The sequence below is a fragment of the Centruroides vittatus genome, unplaced genomic scaffold, assembly GCF_030686945.1.
Source record: "Centruroides vittatus isolate TY-2023 unplaced genomic scaffold, ASM3068694v2 contig_958, whole genome shotgun sequence".
NCBI lineage: Eukaryota > Metazoa > Arthropoda > Arachnida > Scorpiones > Buthidae > Centruroides > Centruroides vittatus.
In genome coordinates, this window is record NW_027122637.1 from 1,610,862 (window position 1) to 1,626,470 (window position 15,609).

The following is a 15,609-nucleotide window of genomic DNA, read 5'->3' on the forward strand; positions in this document are numbered from 1 at the left end:
CGGCCTACGTCTGAAACTAGAGCAAAAAAGTTCAGTGGAGGTACACTTCTTAGACATCAATATCACTTTTAAGAGAGGGCATCTATCCACTAAAGTGTATACTAAACCCACACATAGCCCACTCTACATCCCGCCACAGTCAAATGATCCATTTCGTTATAAATTGGCAGCCTTTCGTACCTTAGTCAGGAGGGCTTTTACTTATTGCGATAACGTTATGGACAGGGTTAATCGAGATCGACAGGATCATGCGAATAGCAGAGAGCTTGGGCTACAGAAGAAGCGTAATTAATGGTATCGTGAGGAAGTTTGAAAAGAGTGACACAAGAACCTCTAAACAAAGACCTAGTGGATATACCAAGTTTACTTTCAACAAAAATGTACGGGGCATTATGAAGGAGATAGCGGACATTAAAAAATCAACATTGATCTTCAAACGAGCCCCGAACCTCTACAAAATTCTGAGAACTGATAAAGGGAAGATTAAGAAAGAGGATAGAGCTGGGGTCTATAGGATCCCTTATGAAAATCAGCAATTAGGACTAAAACAGGAGTATATAGGGGTTACAACAAGGAACCTAGGTGTAAGAATCAAAGAGCATAAATATGATGTAAGGAGAAGTTCTAATGCAACTGTTCTGGCCCAGATGGCCCAGGCCGAAGGATCCGTCGTTGGATGGGAAGAGGCGGAAATCGTCAAACAAATATATTCTCCAACTTTAGCAAAGACGGCGGAAAAAATAGAAATTTACAAGAGTAGACTCGAGAATAGATGCATTAACGCCAGGGACGCTGAGGGATTACCGTCAGCTTGGAAATTTGCAATTAAGAGACTTACAAATGGCTCATGATTTGCGATGTGTTTCGTATTTGGAGAACCTTAATATTTTATTATCTGTTAAATGATTTTTAGCGTGTACTAATAACTTTAATATTGTTATGTGTTTGTTAATTTACATTTGGGTATTTTTTGCGCTTTAATTCTAATTAGTTGCTCCGTTGTCGGGTTTTTTTAATTTAAATATTTTGTGTTCCATTCTTTGGAATTATTTTTGTTCGTCAGTTTAAACCTGAAGATGATCTATGGAATAGATCGAAAACGTTTGTTTTCTTAATTAAATATTCCCTCAGCAACTTATAAGGTGGTGGTTATTGGAGTTTATGTTTTTTGCTGAGTATGTTTATGTTCAATATCATTATGGCGGCCCTTAAGGTAGTTGTAGTCAGGTATTTTCTGATAGAGTCTTCATGTTCTTTGATCCTTGTATGCAGAGGTTTACATGTAGCACCAAAATATTCATAGAGACATTCTATCCTATTCTTTGCTGTTCCAGGCATAATGTTAATTTGCAAGGGTTGTTGTGATTATATCCATGAAACTTTGTATGGGAGAGTTACAAGTCCATAAAATCAGGCTGGCTATCACTGCTGTATTTGGAATAAAGAAGGATGCAGTCTTCAAAGGTCAGAGCACAATCACTTCCAATTGTTGAACCACAAGTTCATGAAGGGTACCAAAATTGGACTACCCATAAGTTTGCCACTTGACTGGAGATATGTGGAATCCTCATAGCAGGAGGAGGAGGAGTGGCAGAAGAGGTAAACCAACTCTAAGATAGAAGAATGATAGTTGTGCAAATGTTCAATGTTGGAAAACAGAAAATCACACAATTTGCAAAAGCAGGGCTCAATCCTAATGGAAGGAAAAATGATTGAAAATCACAAATGGAGAAATACAGTGGATTGACACATTAAGGTTACATAAGATTGCTGTCGGTGTTCAGTAATAAAACAATTAAGAATACTTTCAATGTATATTGTGGGAGATGCCGTTTTATCAACAACAGGACATAGCTGAGAACCTTGTTTGTGGATAACAAAGTCCCAAGGATAAAATTTTTGATTAAATCAAATTTATCCTTGGGACTTTGTTATTCATGTAAATATATAATTATGATGTTCTCCTAGTTTTCCACCAGAGGTCTGTAGATGAGTATAAATACGGCTGATTTGTACCTGAGTGATATTGTGAAGAATTTTTAATTCTGTGTTGTTGATGTTGGATCCTCCAAGAAAAGGTCAGCGTCAATTGTATATTGTATGTATTTTTTAATATCATGTCATCGGTTTTAAAGTTGTCAACCATCTGTCTCTAGATGGAATATTAAAAAAAAATTTTTTTTGGATTGTCCCAAAATTATTTGTATGGTCAAAATTTTACTTGTTTGTGGATTTTTGCAAAGGCAAACATGCAAGTAGTAGTAGGAGCTGACAGTGTAGCATTCCACATGTGTAGTAGACCAGTAAGCTGTGTTTGAAAATGTGTCATCAAAATCTAGACTTTTGTTTTGTAAGTAATCCTGTGGCATAGTTACACATTCAGTCTCATGTATGTAATTAAGGATGGCTGTATTGTATGTAGTTCATGATAACAAGACTCCTTTGATTTATCAGTCCTGATAGCTACAACATCTTCAACCCATAATCACATTATCGATGCATGTAAAGTATTTCAGAAGACTATTGTGTCTAGGAACAGAGGAATTATGGATTTTAAAAGCAGCCCTCCAATGATAAAATTCTATATGGGTATGATCCAGGTCTTCAATGATACCCTCCAACTGTGGAATGATGTGTCAAGGACTGTGTGGATCAGTGATGGACCCAATCTAGTAATTTCTGGTATTTGAGTAGGAGGATTAATGTTATCCTAACAGATGAACCTGGTACTAAGATCTTTCTCTCAATGAAGATGTTGCCTTCGATATAACTAACTTCTTTTGCTGATTGTTTCTGCACATCTTATCAACAGTCAGTTAGGGAGACAACTCTTGTGTTGATTTCCATTAATACAGGTGGATCAACTTCATAAAGCTGATTTTCCAAACAAATAATTTTATCAATGATGGAATTCTGCATCTTCTTGTAAGCCTTATAGATTGCACCAGACACTTTTTCTTGACTGTGGCTAATAAAATCAAACAGTGAGAGGTTAATCCTCTTGATAGAAGTCAGAAATACAAGGAGGGACTGACAGAAAAGTATAAAATCCAACTTAGCATTGGTATGACATAAACAAACAAGTTTTCTGTAGAGTTTGGCTGGCATAATCATGTTAATACATTAATTACTGAAAAAACTAGATGTCCCCCTTATAGTATCATTATTATTATTATTATTTTTATCAAATAGTAATAACAATAAAATTTACATCTTTTTGGTTTATGTTAAATATTGTTCAAATACATTTTTATCTTTATTATACGGCACCAGACCATCACAGTTTGATTACTGTTTATTATTTATTTGATTATTATACAACATATAGTTAAAGTGTATAATTATTTGAATTTTGTACATTATTTGTTCATTTAATGTAATTCTATTTTGATATATTTCTATTATTTTGTTCCCTTTACAAAGGTTGGGAAACCTTGTATTAATTTAAATTAAAACATTCTATGTATTTGCTGAAGATGGACATAAGTACAAAAGCATTTAAATTTGTTTTGTTCTAAGTTTTTATATTCCATTAAAGCAAAATATGTCTACTACATGGCTAAAATTATTGCTGTTAGATAATATTATAAAAGATTAAAATGTCATCAAACAGCATTGATTGGGCTGCAATTTGAAAAAATTGTAGATCTACATAATCCCACTGTTGCTGTCTGTCCTTCCTTAATCTCGAGAACAAAGTTAGATAGATGAAAGCCAAGACCAGATATGGAAACCTTTAAGACAGGAGTTTGTCTATAGTTAATCAGGACAGGAGGCCCTGATTAACTATATACAAACTTCCAGTTTGCACTAGAGGTCATGTTATTTCAATTCAAAACTTTCCCATGAAACGAGTTAGATAGATGACTGGCACATATTTATTGCTAACAGGAAAAGTATGATGTACAGGGGCAAGACACTACAAATTTGAGGTGAACATATATTTTAAATTAAATAAATTAAAAACATGATTAAACACGATTAAAAACACGATTAAAAATTGCAGCTCAGCATCATGACGATGTCACAATAAAATAATTGCCCATTTATATTATATTATAAAATTTTGAATTTAGTTGAATTTCAAAATTTTCAATTATTCAAAATACAGGAAAAAAAAAAAATTGGAAAAAATTTATCTATTTATTCAAGTTAAAGTTTATAGAAATTTTGATTGTAGACTGGACAAAAATTAAACTTCTCTGTAGATTTTTAAAGTAGCCTATCCGCTATTTAAAAAATCCATAATTCGTCAATTCTAGCTGAATATTCAGTTAAAATATTCAAAAAGAAAAACACATTAAAAAGAAATATAGAAGGCAGAAAAATTAAAAAGAAACTTCAAATAAATGAGAATGAGGGATTGAATTAGACAATATTTGGTTTAAATATTTGGATGATAGAGGGCAGGAGAAACAAGCAAATAAATAGCAGAGCAATGTCATGTTACATAAAATAATGTCATTACAGTGGTTTTCATTTACTGTTCTATTAAAATGTAAAAAAGTCATTTAATAATGAAAATGCATTTAAAACAAAGTTGAATAAAAATCGAAGTATCAAACACAAATCCGTGTTAATAACAACCACTTGGCTTTTTTTAAAAGACAAATTTGTAGACCAACTTTGGGTATAAGTTTTAGTCTGAACTTATAAAGGTGGAAAAAAGCCAAGTGGTTGTTATTAACACGGATTTGTGTTTGATACTTCGAAGAATAATACAACACGGTTTCACAAAAATCATCAATTGAATAAAAATGTTAACTGAAAGTAAATAGTTTTCTGAATGAAATAATTGTTTTTTATAAAAAAAAATAGTAATTATTAAAAATTGTATTAAATGAATTAAAAGCCAAGAAGAAAAGAAAGCAAAAATGAAAATAATGTTTAATTAATTGGAAAATTTTAAGTTTTATTAAATCAAATGTAGTGTAAGGATAATTACCAGCAAAAAGTGTGTTATAATAATTGTTATCAAAGTCAGTTTTGGGTTTAAATTTATTTGTAAATTATATATTGAAAAAATCCAACTGAAGACCATTAATCCAAAATGCATCTTGATGAATATAACATAAAATAGTAATTAAAAACAACTGTATATGTATGATAAGTCCTAATATTAAGTACAGTGGAACCCTAGTTAATGAACGCCCTGGTTAATGACCAAATCAGTTAACAAACTTATTTTGCAAAAATTTTTGTCTCGGATAACGTATGAAATTCGGATAACGTACGAAATTCGGATAACGAACTTAATGGTTTTTGTATCAAATCTGTAAGCTTGCCGACTTTCATGGGGAATCAGTTAATCGTGCATTGGTGATGGTCTAGGGTCCATTTGTACGTTGGTAATGGCAGAAGAGACAAAGATGACAAGTATTTTACAGTGAAAATCATTTATTAGAATGGGAAAATGATTACATATTTGAGGTGGTTGGAAATGGTTTATCTACAGTATTTTCTCCCGGCACTGAGGTGTGGCGTATCGCTGGTCCTACAATAGTCCAATTTTAAAAAGCTGTATACCAAGGCACTGTTCACCAAGTGTTTTCAGGTTACCAATGATACCAACTTAACTCTTAGAGCTTTTTGGAAGGAGCACTTTAACATCCTGCATTGTATCAACCTTATTGACAAAGCCTGGAGTGAGGTCTCTCACCACACTTTGCAATCAGCTTGAAGGAAACTTTGGTCAACTTGTGTCCCAGAGCGAAACTTTCAGGAATTTGAAGAAGAGAGCTCGCCTGATGTAGTGCATGAAATTGTGTCCATTGGCAAGAGTTTGAGTACAGGTAGATGATGCAGATGTGGAGGAGTTGCTGAAAGACCATCAAAATGAACTAATGACAGAAGATCTGGTTGCCATGAAGGAAGAACAGATGAAAGTCATAACAAGAAGAGCATTCATCAGAGAAAGAGGCTAGGGAAAAAATCACCAGTGCTGAGATTAAGGAAATTTGCAGAAAATGGAATTATGTGTAGGAATTTATCGACAAGCATCATCCTAACAAAGTTGTGGCTAATAGGGTAATTAATTTAATGAACAACACTGTGCTAGCACATTTTAGAAAAATTTTGATTAAGAGAGTAAGACAATCAACTTTAGACCACTTTCTTGTTCCTTATCAAAAGAGACCTCGACTCTAAGAATCTCTCGATGCAGTCCTACCCAATATTTTTATGGAGGGGGATTCCTCTTCCAAGCATTAAGCTCCGTAGAAACAAAGGTATGTACAGTGCTACTTTATTAAATAAAGTTTACATATTTGTTACTGTAATGACAGATACTACATTTTCTTATATTTTCATCAAAGAAAACCCATTTTACAAATAAAATTACAAAAATACAGACAGCTAGAACGAATTAATTGTACTTGCATTAATTTCTATGGGAAAAATTGCTTAGGTTAACGAATGGACTCGCAGAACAGATTAAGTTCATTAACCAGGGTTCCACTGTATATATAATCAATATATAATATATATATAAGTGAATAGTGATTTATTTACAATAAAATCTTACTAGATTTAAAAAGTTCTATTTTGAATAAAAATTTAAACTAAAATATAGTGAAATATTAAAATTCTTAAACTTATTTTACATTTATACCTTTCATATTTTTCTTGCCAAATGCTTAGTTTTTCTCGAAGCAGATCCCATTCACCACCATGAATCTGACGTTTGTGAGAAATCATCCCACTTTCTACTTGCATGATATGGATCTCTCTTTCTAATACTTCTCTTCGAAGAAATTCAATTTCTCTCTGAAGACCCAAACTGAAATTAAAATTTAGAAAAGAAAAGATTGAAACATGGAATATATACCAAATAAAAATCTTTTTAATATTAGACATTTATTCAATTTCTTATTTATTACTATCATTAAAAACTCTCTTCTTTAAATTTCTGTTATTTATGCAATTATTCTATTGCAGCCAGTTTCTGTTTAAATGCATTTTCACAATGATATATACTTTATTACATTCAGTTAATATTTGTTGTATTCTTCTACAAAATGTGTGAGAACTTTTTGGTGAAAACCTATTAGATGTCATATGAATACATGCCATGTTCATATTTTTCAATGTAAAGTTTTTAATTATATAAATATAATATATTTTCATTTTGTCTTATTAACTAACTGTTATATTAAGAACAAAATTTTATATACTAACGAAAATAACAGGCATTAAAGATTTGCTTGTGTAAATCTTCAACTTCATAGTACTTTCAAAATATAATAACACTGAAAATATTATAATCTTAAAATATTTGAGCATTCAACTAAATATTGGTGTATGTACATATGAGTTAATTTTATATATATAATTACATATATAATACAAACAACTCATAACTGGATTTAATTAATTAACTCCAAACAATCTGCCAAATTATCAGGTTATTTTTAGGCTAAGTTAATAATCACTTAATCAGTTACTAATTAATTTGACTAGACATCTGAATGGTATGCAGGAGTTGCGGGTTCAATTCCTGTACCAGGATGATTCTTTTCTTCCAGAAAATTTCTAAATTAAAAATCAATATGAGATGGTGGCATAACCGCCTACCTACCTCTAGTCAAATCATTTATAGTCCACACAGCAAATGAGTAGAGATAGTCAGCCTGAGCTGGAAAGGTTTATATCAGATGAAAGGGATGGAAGAAGATATGAAAGTTGACACATGAATCTGATCTCTTTCAACTATTCTGTTTTTTACATTTTTAAAATGCTTTTATACCATCTTTATCATAAATTATTTTATTGTTTTACATTTTTTATAAAAATTTTATTACTTTGAGCCATGTGTCAACTCTCACATATCTAGTTCCACCCTTTTCATTTGACATAGACCCTTCTTGCTCAGACAGTGAATCAGTCTGAGCAGGAAGGGTCTATGTCAGATACATGTCTATGTATGTTCAAGTCTCCTCTTTCACTGTGCAGACTAGTAGTATACTAGTAACTAATTATTAAGTTAGTCTAAAAATAACCCCAATAATTTTGAATCTTGTGCTAAACAGTTTTTGCATATATTAGGATGTTAATAAATTAAACTAAATATTATTATAATGTAGAAAAACAAATTGGAAAAGAATTTAACATTTCCTTAAATTAGTCAAGTACTGTTATACTTTCCAAACCATATCATATTTCTGAATTTTTCTGTATAACCATAACAAGTGGTAACTCAATTAACATTTTTTTAAAAAGTAGCTTTAAATTATAATATATTATCAATATACAAAAGTCATTCTGGATTATAACAAATATAAAAGTAACTAAAATCAAAATAATATTTCATTTTACGTTAAAATTTCAGTACAATAATTTTAAACATATAATCCTATATATTATGTATGGATATATGTATTGTACTGTTATTATTTGTTAATATTTTCATGTGTCTTTATTATTGTAAATTTCATATATTTGTATTTAAAGCAAGTTTGTTGCATGACAATTTCTATATTTTGAATATTATATATGGTTATTCTAAATTATATTCTTTTTAATGTTATAGTAGTTTTTCTATTTGTATCTGAGGAAGACATATCAAATATGTCAAAAACTACAGTAAAGATTAAATTTTTGCTGGAAAACTAAGGTCCGTTTATTTATCATTCAAATTGCTCCAATTTATTGCAATTAATAACTACATATTGAAAATTTGTAATTGCAACAATTCTGTAATTACTAAAATTATTAATATTTTAGGAAGAAAATAAAATAGATTTATATGAATATAATAAAGTTCTTTCTCAAAAATTCATAAACTGTGCACATTTTAGAAATTTTCAGATAATTTTATTTTTGATCAACAACCATAATCTTGTAATATAAAATTAATTACAGCTAATTAGACTTAACACAGAATTTATTATAGTTATGTCTGATATTGGGAAATAAATATTATTTGAAAAACTTCCAAAACTTATATATTCTCATGAAGCAAAAACTGTTTATTTCATTTTGTAGCAATTATAATTGTACAAAATATATATCTAAACATATATTTTGTAGACAAATAATTATTATTCTATTTTGTGTTGTTTAATTTTTTATTTTCAGCAGAAAATATAAGTTTTAAAGATATTTATAATTTTAACTTAAAAAGTTTCCAAAGATATATTTTACCATCATACATGTCATCTTCAGAACACTGAACTTTCTATTATCTTACCAGTAGCAAATATGAAATTATAAAAACTTTAAACACAATAAAATATGTTAAAATTTTGGATTTTTATTATAACATTCATATTACAATGAATGAGCTAATTAAAAACAAAATTTTGAAAGAAGTTCAATTCCAAAAATAAAAAATTAATTTCTTAATAAGCTGGATACTTGCAAATAAATTGGCAAATATAAAATGAGACTAATGAATGTGTAAATATCTATTCAAATGTCTCCCAATAATCTATAACAATCTTTTAAGCTGTTGTTAACTTCATTTCATTTCTTCATCATTCAAATTATTATTAATTTTGATTTTGTTTTACTATTTCTTTCCATTCTGAAAAATAACATTCAATACAAAAGAATCTATTGAAAGCAAACTTAATCTATACTAAAATCATCAGAAAAAGATTACACATTACAATGTTAAAATTATTTGTGCATATAAAAATCAAATCAAATTCTAATTTTTATCAAAACATGCAAGTAACATGGATCTAAAATTAAAATAATGTAAATTTATTGAAAAAAAAAGATTCCTAATTTTGTAAGTCTTTAATTTAAATGTACTGTACATATTTACTAGTATAGATACAAGCACTCCTCACTTAATGACTGAGTTCTGTTCCTATGACTAGGTTGTTAAATTAAGCAAATTGGTTGATAAACAAGAAACTTAATTGTTTTATTTTTTCTGGATAAAGAAAATATCTAAAGGAAACTTCAACTTGATAACTTTGTTGCAATTTGCATCTCTTACATATTACAAAACATAAAAATACAATCAGAAAAAATTATAAAAATGAGGTACCAAAAAAGTTTATTCATAAAAATAGTAAGCACTTAAAAGTCTTAAAACCAGGCACTGTTTTAGCTTCTTTGTGTCTGTAGGACCTTTTGGGTATTTTTTCCAAAAATGTCTGGTTTCATCCACGTTAAAATTTGTTCCAGGTGGTAATTGTCTTTCTCAATAATTTCATAAAAATGGTCAACAAATTTTTCTGCTGCTACTATGTCCATGTTTGCCACCTCACTACTGATACTCCAATTATGCAGGTTGAATCTCTGATGAAACTGTTGAAATCATCCATGGCTTTGCCATCAATTCTTTGCCTTTGTGCTCCTTCAAAGTCTCAAAGATACTGTGTGCCTTGGCTTGAATTATTAAGAGACTCATCAACATTTCTTTTTATATTTGGTTGTAAAACCAGATTACCAGTAATTTCTTCATTTCACAAATGAGGTCTTTGCTGTCACAATATTTTATAACAAATAGTGAACTGTGGCAATGAATGAATAAATAATAAACATTAATTTTTGTTTCCAGTGAGATTAAAGGTCACAGAAATATACATATTTATTTTATTGTGGTATAAATATTTTTTGTAAAAAAAAAATTAAAATAATTGTAAATGATGCCATGTTAGACTACTTTTCCAATTCACATATAGTTGAAAATTTTGATTAAATTTTTAATTTTTTTGCAAGCAAATCACCATGAAAGATTATGGATCTAAACAATATTAAACTATATCTGAGGTGGAATAGTAGTACAATCTGATATCATTGTCAACTGTCTCTCTTCCATTAAAAATTCCTAACAAAGTTGTCAACCTTTTTATACATTTTGCCAAAGTTAAATTATGCAATCGCTCAACATGCCAATTTTACTTAGAAAATTATGCATTAGGTTTTTTGTTAAGATTTAAGAGTAAATATTACATTCAAATGCAAAATAATCTAATATAGCCTACTGCTTTTTAAACAAAACAGCAATAGCTGTGAGGAAGTCTACCAGATTTATTTATTTGAATTAAAGAGACATACATTCACACTAACTTATTCTAATAAATTACCATAATTGCTAAGTAGACTATGTTTGAATAAATATTGTTCATCTAATTGATTGCCTTTTAATTTTATTTTAACCATTAACATACTTGAATAATAATTCTAAACTAGTTTGGCCTAGGCAAAACTACCAGGTTGTTCAATAAGTTTTGTCGTTCGATAAAAAAAACACAATTTTATGGTTTGAAATACATTTTATTATTCAATATAATTTCCCTGAACTTCAATACACTTGTTCCAGTGATCTTCTAATTTATGGATTCCATCCCTGAAGTGAGAATCCGGAAGACTGTCGAAATACGCTTCCACGGCTGCTATTACCTCTTCGTTCGATGAAAATCGTTTCCCATGCATGAATTTTTTAAGATGTGAGAACAGCCAGAAGTCAGAGGGAGCTAAATCTGGCGAATAGGGAGGATGTTGCAACAATTCGTATTTTAATTCGCTGATTTTCGCGATGGTTTTTTGAGCTGTATGAGAGGGTGCGTTATCTTGATGAAAAATGATTTTTTTCTTCTGTAAACCAGGTCTTTTCTCACGAATTTTTACATCCAGCTGGTCCAAAAGATTACAATAATAGTCTGAGTTGATTGTTTTACCAGTTTGGAGATAATCCACAAACAAAATTCCTTTTGCATCCCAAAAAACTGATGCTAACACCTTCTTGGCCGATTTCTGGACCCTAACTCGCTTCGGAGCCGAAGTACCGGGTTCACACCACTCCTTAGCTTCTTGTTTTGATTCAGGATCATGGTGGTAGACCCAAGTCTCATCCATAGTAATGAAACGACGCACAAAATCCTTTTTATTTTTTCTAAAACGCTCCAAATGTTGCTGAGAAAGTTGCATTCGAATGTGTTTTTGCTCCATAGTTAGCGAATGCGGCACCCATTGTGCACACAGCTTTCTGTAACCCAAAACATCAGCCAAAATATTGCTCACACTGCCTAATGAGATCCCTAGGGCTTCTACTAAATCTCTCTCAGTTAATCGACGATCTTCCAAAACCATATGCTGTATTTTTGCTACGATTTCTGGTGTTGATGCACTTTTTGGACATCCTTCACGTGGATCGTCTTCAAGACTTGTACGGCCACGTTTAAATTCAGCAACCCATCTTTCTGCTGTTCTAATTGAAGGTGAAGAGTCCTTATACACTTTTATCAAACGTTCATGAATTTGTTTTGGTGCTACACCTTCCAAAAATAAGAATTTTATCACTGCACGATATTCAATTTTTTCCATTGTAAAAAAATACACTGACACGTCAACTTTGAACAGCTGCAAATATAGAAATGAGTTGACAGATCTACATGAAACTTCACACGTGTTTATAAAATAGTAGTACTATTTTTAGAGTAATAAAACGACAAACCTAATAGCGCCATCTCTTATTGAAGGACAAAACTTATTGAACAACCTGGTAGTTTGGTGTAAAATCGGGTTTTGCCGGTAACATATATATATAATAGAAAAAAAAAGGGGGACTTAAATACCCTTAAATCATGTATTCCTTGTGGTTAACTTTGTTTAATATGTTTTATTTATTTGTTTACTTTATTTATTTATTATTTAATATACACAGTTCTTTTAGTTTGTTTTGAATTATGTTCGAATTTAAAATAGTTTGAATTCGAAAAACGGTATGTTCCATTTTGGAACATTTATATTGTATTCTAAAACTTGAGGATGGCCTATACTAAAAAGAGGTTGAAAATGTTGGTGTAATGAATAAAATTGTACTCAGCAAACATTATGTGATATTTGATGTGTTTTATAACATTTTTCTACATCTCTACTGCAATTATTTATCAATACAAACATTTTCTTTGTAACAGTTAAAAATAGATATGATTGAACATTATACAACAGAAAAGTATAATTTTTGATTCAGTTGATTTTTTATGTTACATATTATCAAATAGTGGCATATTTTAAATTAAAATAATTTCTTCATTTAATTTTTAAATTGGTTTTAGTTATTAGTTTTATAATCCTTACACAAAATATCTTATTTCACTATTCATTTTATCTTTTATATAAATATTTAAAAATAACATTAATTTTATCTAGTTATAAAATTATTAGATTTTGTAAATTTAGATAGCAAGATAAAATTAATGTTACTTTTACAAAAGAAAAGTTTTATGTAAACTGAAAATATTTAGGCAATACAAAATTCCCCTCTCAAATGTGTTGAGTTGTAAATAAAGTTGAAGAAATACATTAAGAATTTATAAATAATCTTAAGGAGATTGTTATATGACAAAATTATAAATACAGTTAATGGATTTGAATTATTAATTTGCTGCAGGTTAATGTTGTTCAAATGTAATGAAATAATAAACTTAAGATTCTGTATGTCACATTAATTAGTCCCCCCAAGTAAAAAATATATTTCTGCATGTTTTTTAAATTAATACTTAGTTATTCTTTTCATTAAATTAATACTGGAAATAATTCCTTTATCAGATAACAGTTCTTTAAATAAAAAATAAAATCAAATAACTGTTTTATTGTTCATTTCATTTCATATTATCATTCTTTAAAGTTCTTTTGTCAATATTAACTTTATCACAGCCAAATGTCTAAAAACTTTGAAATCTTTAAGGTTTCAAAATAAACATTTTCAGAAACCAGATTTTAAAGTTTCTTCTTAGATATAATTTTAAATGTTAATATTGATAAATTTATTTGATTTGAAGTAACAATACAAAGACTTTTTAAATATATTATCCTTACAAAGAAAAATTTTGTTTTATGGATTTTATTAGACTCACTGCAATTTATTTTAATCATTTAATGTTTTATTTCCAATCTGATCTAAAATAAGTAAATATTATACAATTAATGTATTATAGTTTCTTATAACTATTCATTATTCTTTAAAAAAATAAAAATTCTTACTTGTTTTGTTCTGTACATTTTATAGATGAATCATTACAGACCTATATTAAATAATATGTTATTTTAAAAAATTTACCAAAAGTTTCATTTTAATATATATATTTTTATCATTTTCATTCAAGAAATGTAAATAGTAATTATATGGAAAATTTATTAAAATAAGATATAAATGGAAATTTAAAATTTAAAGAAATATGAGAATTTATATACAGTATATGATAAAACTCAAAAATTTATCACAACAGAAAATTAACTCTAAGAAACTTTTAATTTATAATTATGAGAATGTATTTTGTAGTCGCAAATTAACACATTTCAGTCAATATTTCAAAACAGACATTGAACTGTTACTTTATAAGTATAAAATGTGAAGAAAACTTTACAGGTGTGGGCTCAAAAAGGTTTGCCAACCTGGTCTAGGAGATTTCATTCTTTGATCCACTGAACAGTCATCATAGAAAATATTCATTCCACATATGCATTGTGTGCAGAAAAGATATTGGCATATTAACAGTAACTCTGAATACTGACACTTAAATTTACAACTCTAAAAATTTGTTTGCCAATTCTGCTGGCTAGACATTGCTCTTCATTTCTCCATTGCACTCCATTTTTTCTGCTTATTTTCCACAAATTTGCAAAGATTCATGCATTGGCTTAAAAGACCATTATTGTTAATTTTCAAGTATTTCTCAATCAAAGCAGCACATGTTTCTTCCACCTCTTGAAAGGTCGGTGAATTATTAAGAAGCATCGATGTAAATACAGTAGAGCATTGATTATCCGACTCAATTGGGGACTGGGGTTGGTCGAATAACCAAAAAGTATGAAAAAATACATTATTAGTAAAGTGTATTAGGCCTGGTTTAAATACTAGCCTCCCTTTCATGGTCGAGCTAGTGCTGCCAGCTAAAACATGCAAAAATTTAACAAAAATAATATTAAAGTAGCCAAGACATAACCAAATATTGTAGCGCCACATCACTAGCGGACATTTGAATTTGCCGACTAGAACGCGGTCGGTTAATCGGGGGTCGGATAATCGATGCTCTACTGTAGTTCATATTTCATAATTTCATTCATCCAACTCACCAGATAATCATGATCAACTTTATACAACTTTCTTGTTTCAGCCAAGTACTGTTCACTCATCTCAGGAGAAAATGTCTTCTGACTCTAAAATGTTCTTCATGCTGATAGAGAGTTCACTTCATAACATTCATTGATAATCTTCTTTGTCTCTCTGAGTGTGAACAAAACTTTAAAAATTCTTTTGTCTTTCCCTTCAATTTCCATTATTTTTACATTGAATACATAAACAAAGCTGTGTACAAAATACAAATAGGCTTCACTTAGGGGAGAAGAAAACAAAATTAACTAAAATTACAGGAGCAAGCATTATCTTGTGAGAGAAAATAGGATTTCAAAGCATCAAACAACTTCAATACTCTTTCAAGGACAGGAGCCAACAAAAGCCAATATGTCTTGGAATGAGATAGAACTGTTTGTTAGTGAATTTCCACAAATACACAAAACTCCTTCAATAGTTCATTCCATACAGTATATATTAAAAAATGAGAAAATATTTTCATTGCTATGGTTTCACCATCGATTGACAAAGTATCTGCAACGGTGTTATGCAAGAGATGAGCAAGGAAGCCAATC

At 29.5% G+C, this 15,609-nt stretch overlaps 1 protein-coding gene across 3 annotated transcripts in view; it reads right to left on the bottom strand.

Annotated features, from left to right (window-relative positions):
* The window catches only part of LOC136985321 (tight junction-associated protein 1-like), an 84,475-nt gene that overhangs the window by 37,175 nt on the left and 31,691 nt on the right, over positions 1–15,609 (bottom strand). For all 3 annotated transcript variants that reach the window (XM_067282581.1, XM_067282580.1, XM_067282582.1), the window contains 2 exons: positions 13,945–13,985; positions 6,611–6,778 (listed from right to left, as the gene is read on the bottom strand). In XM_067282581.1, coding sequence (XP_067138682.1) covers positions 6,611–6,778; positions 13,945–13,985 — 209 coding nt within the window. The remainder of the gene's footprint in view (positions 1–6,610; positions 6,779–13,944; positions 13,986–15,609) is intronic.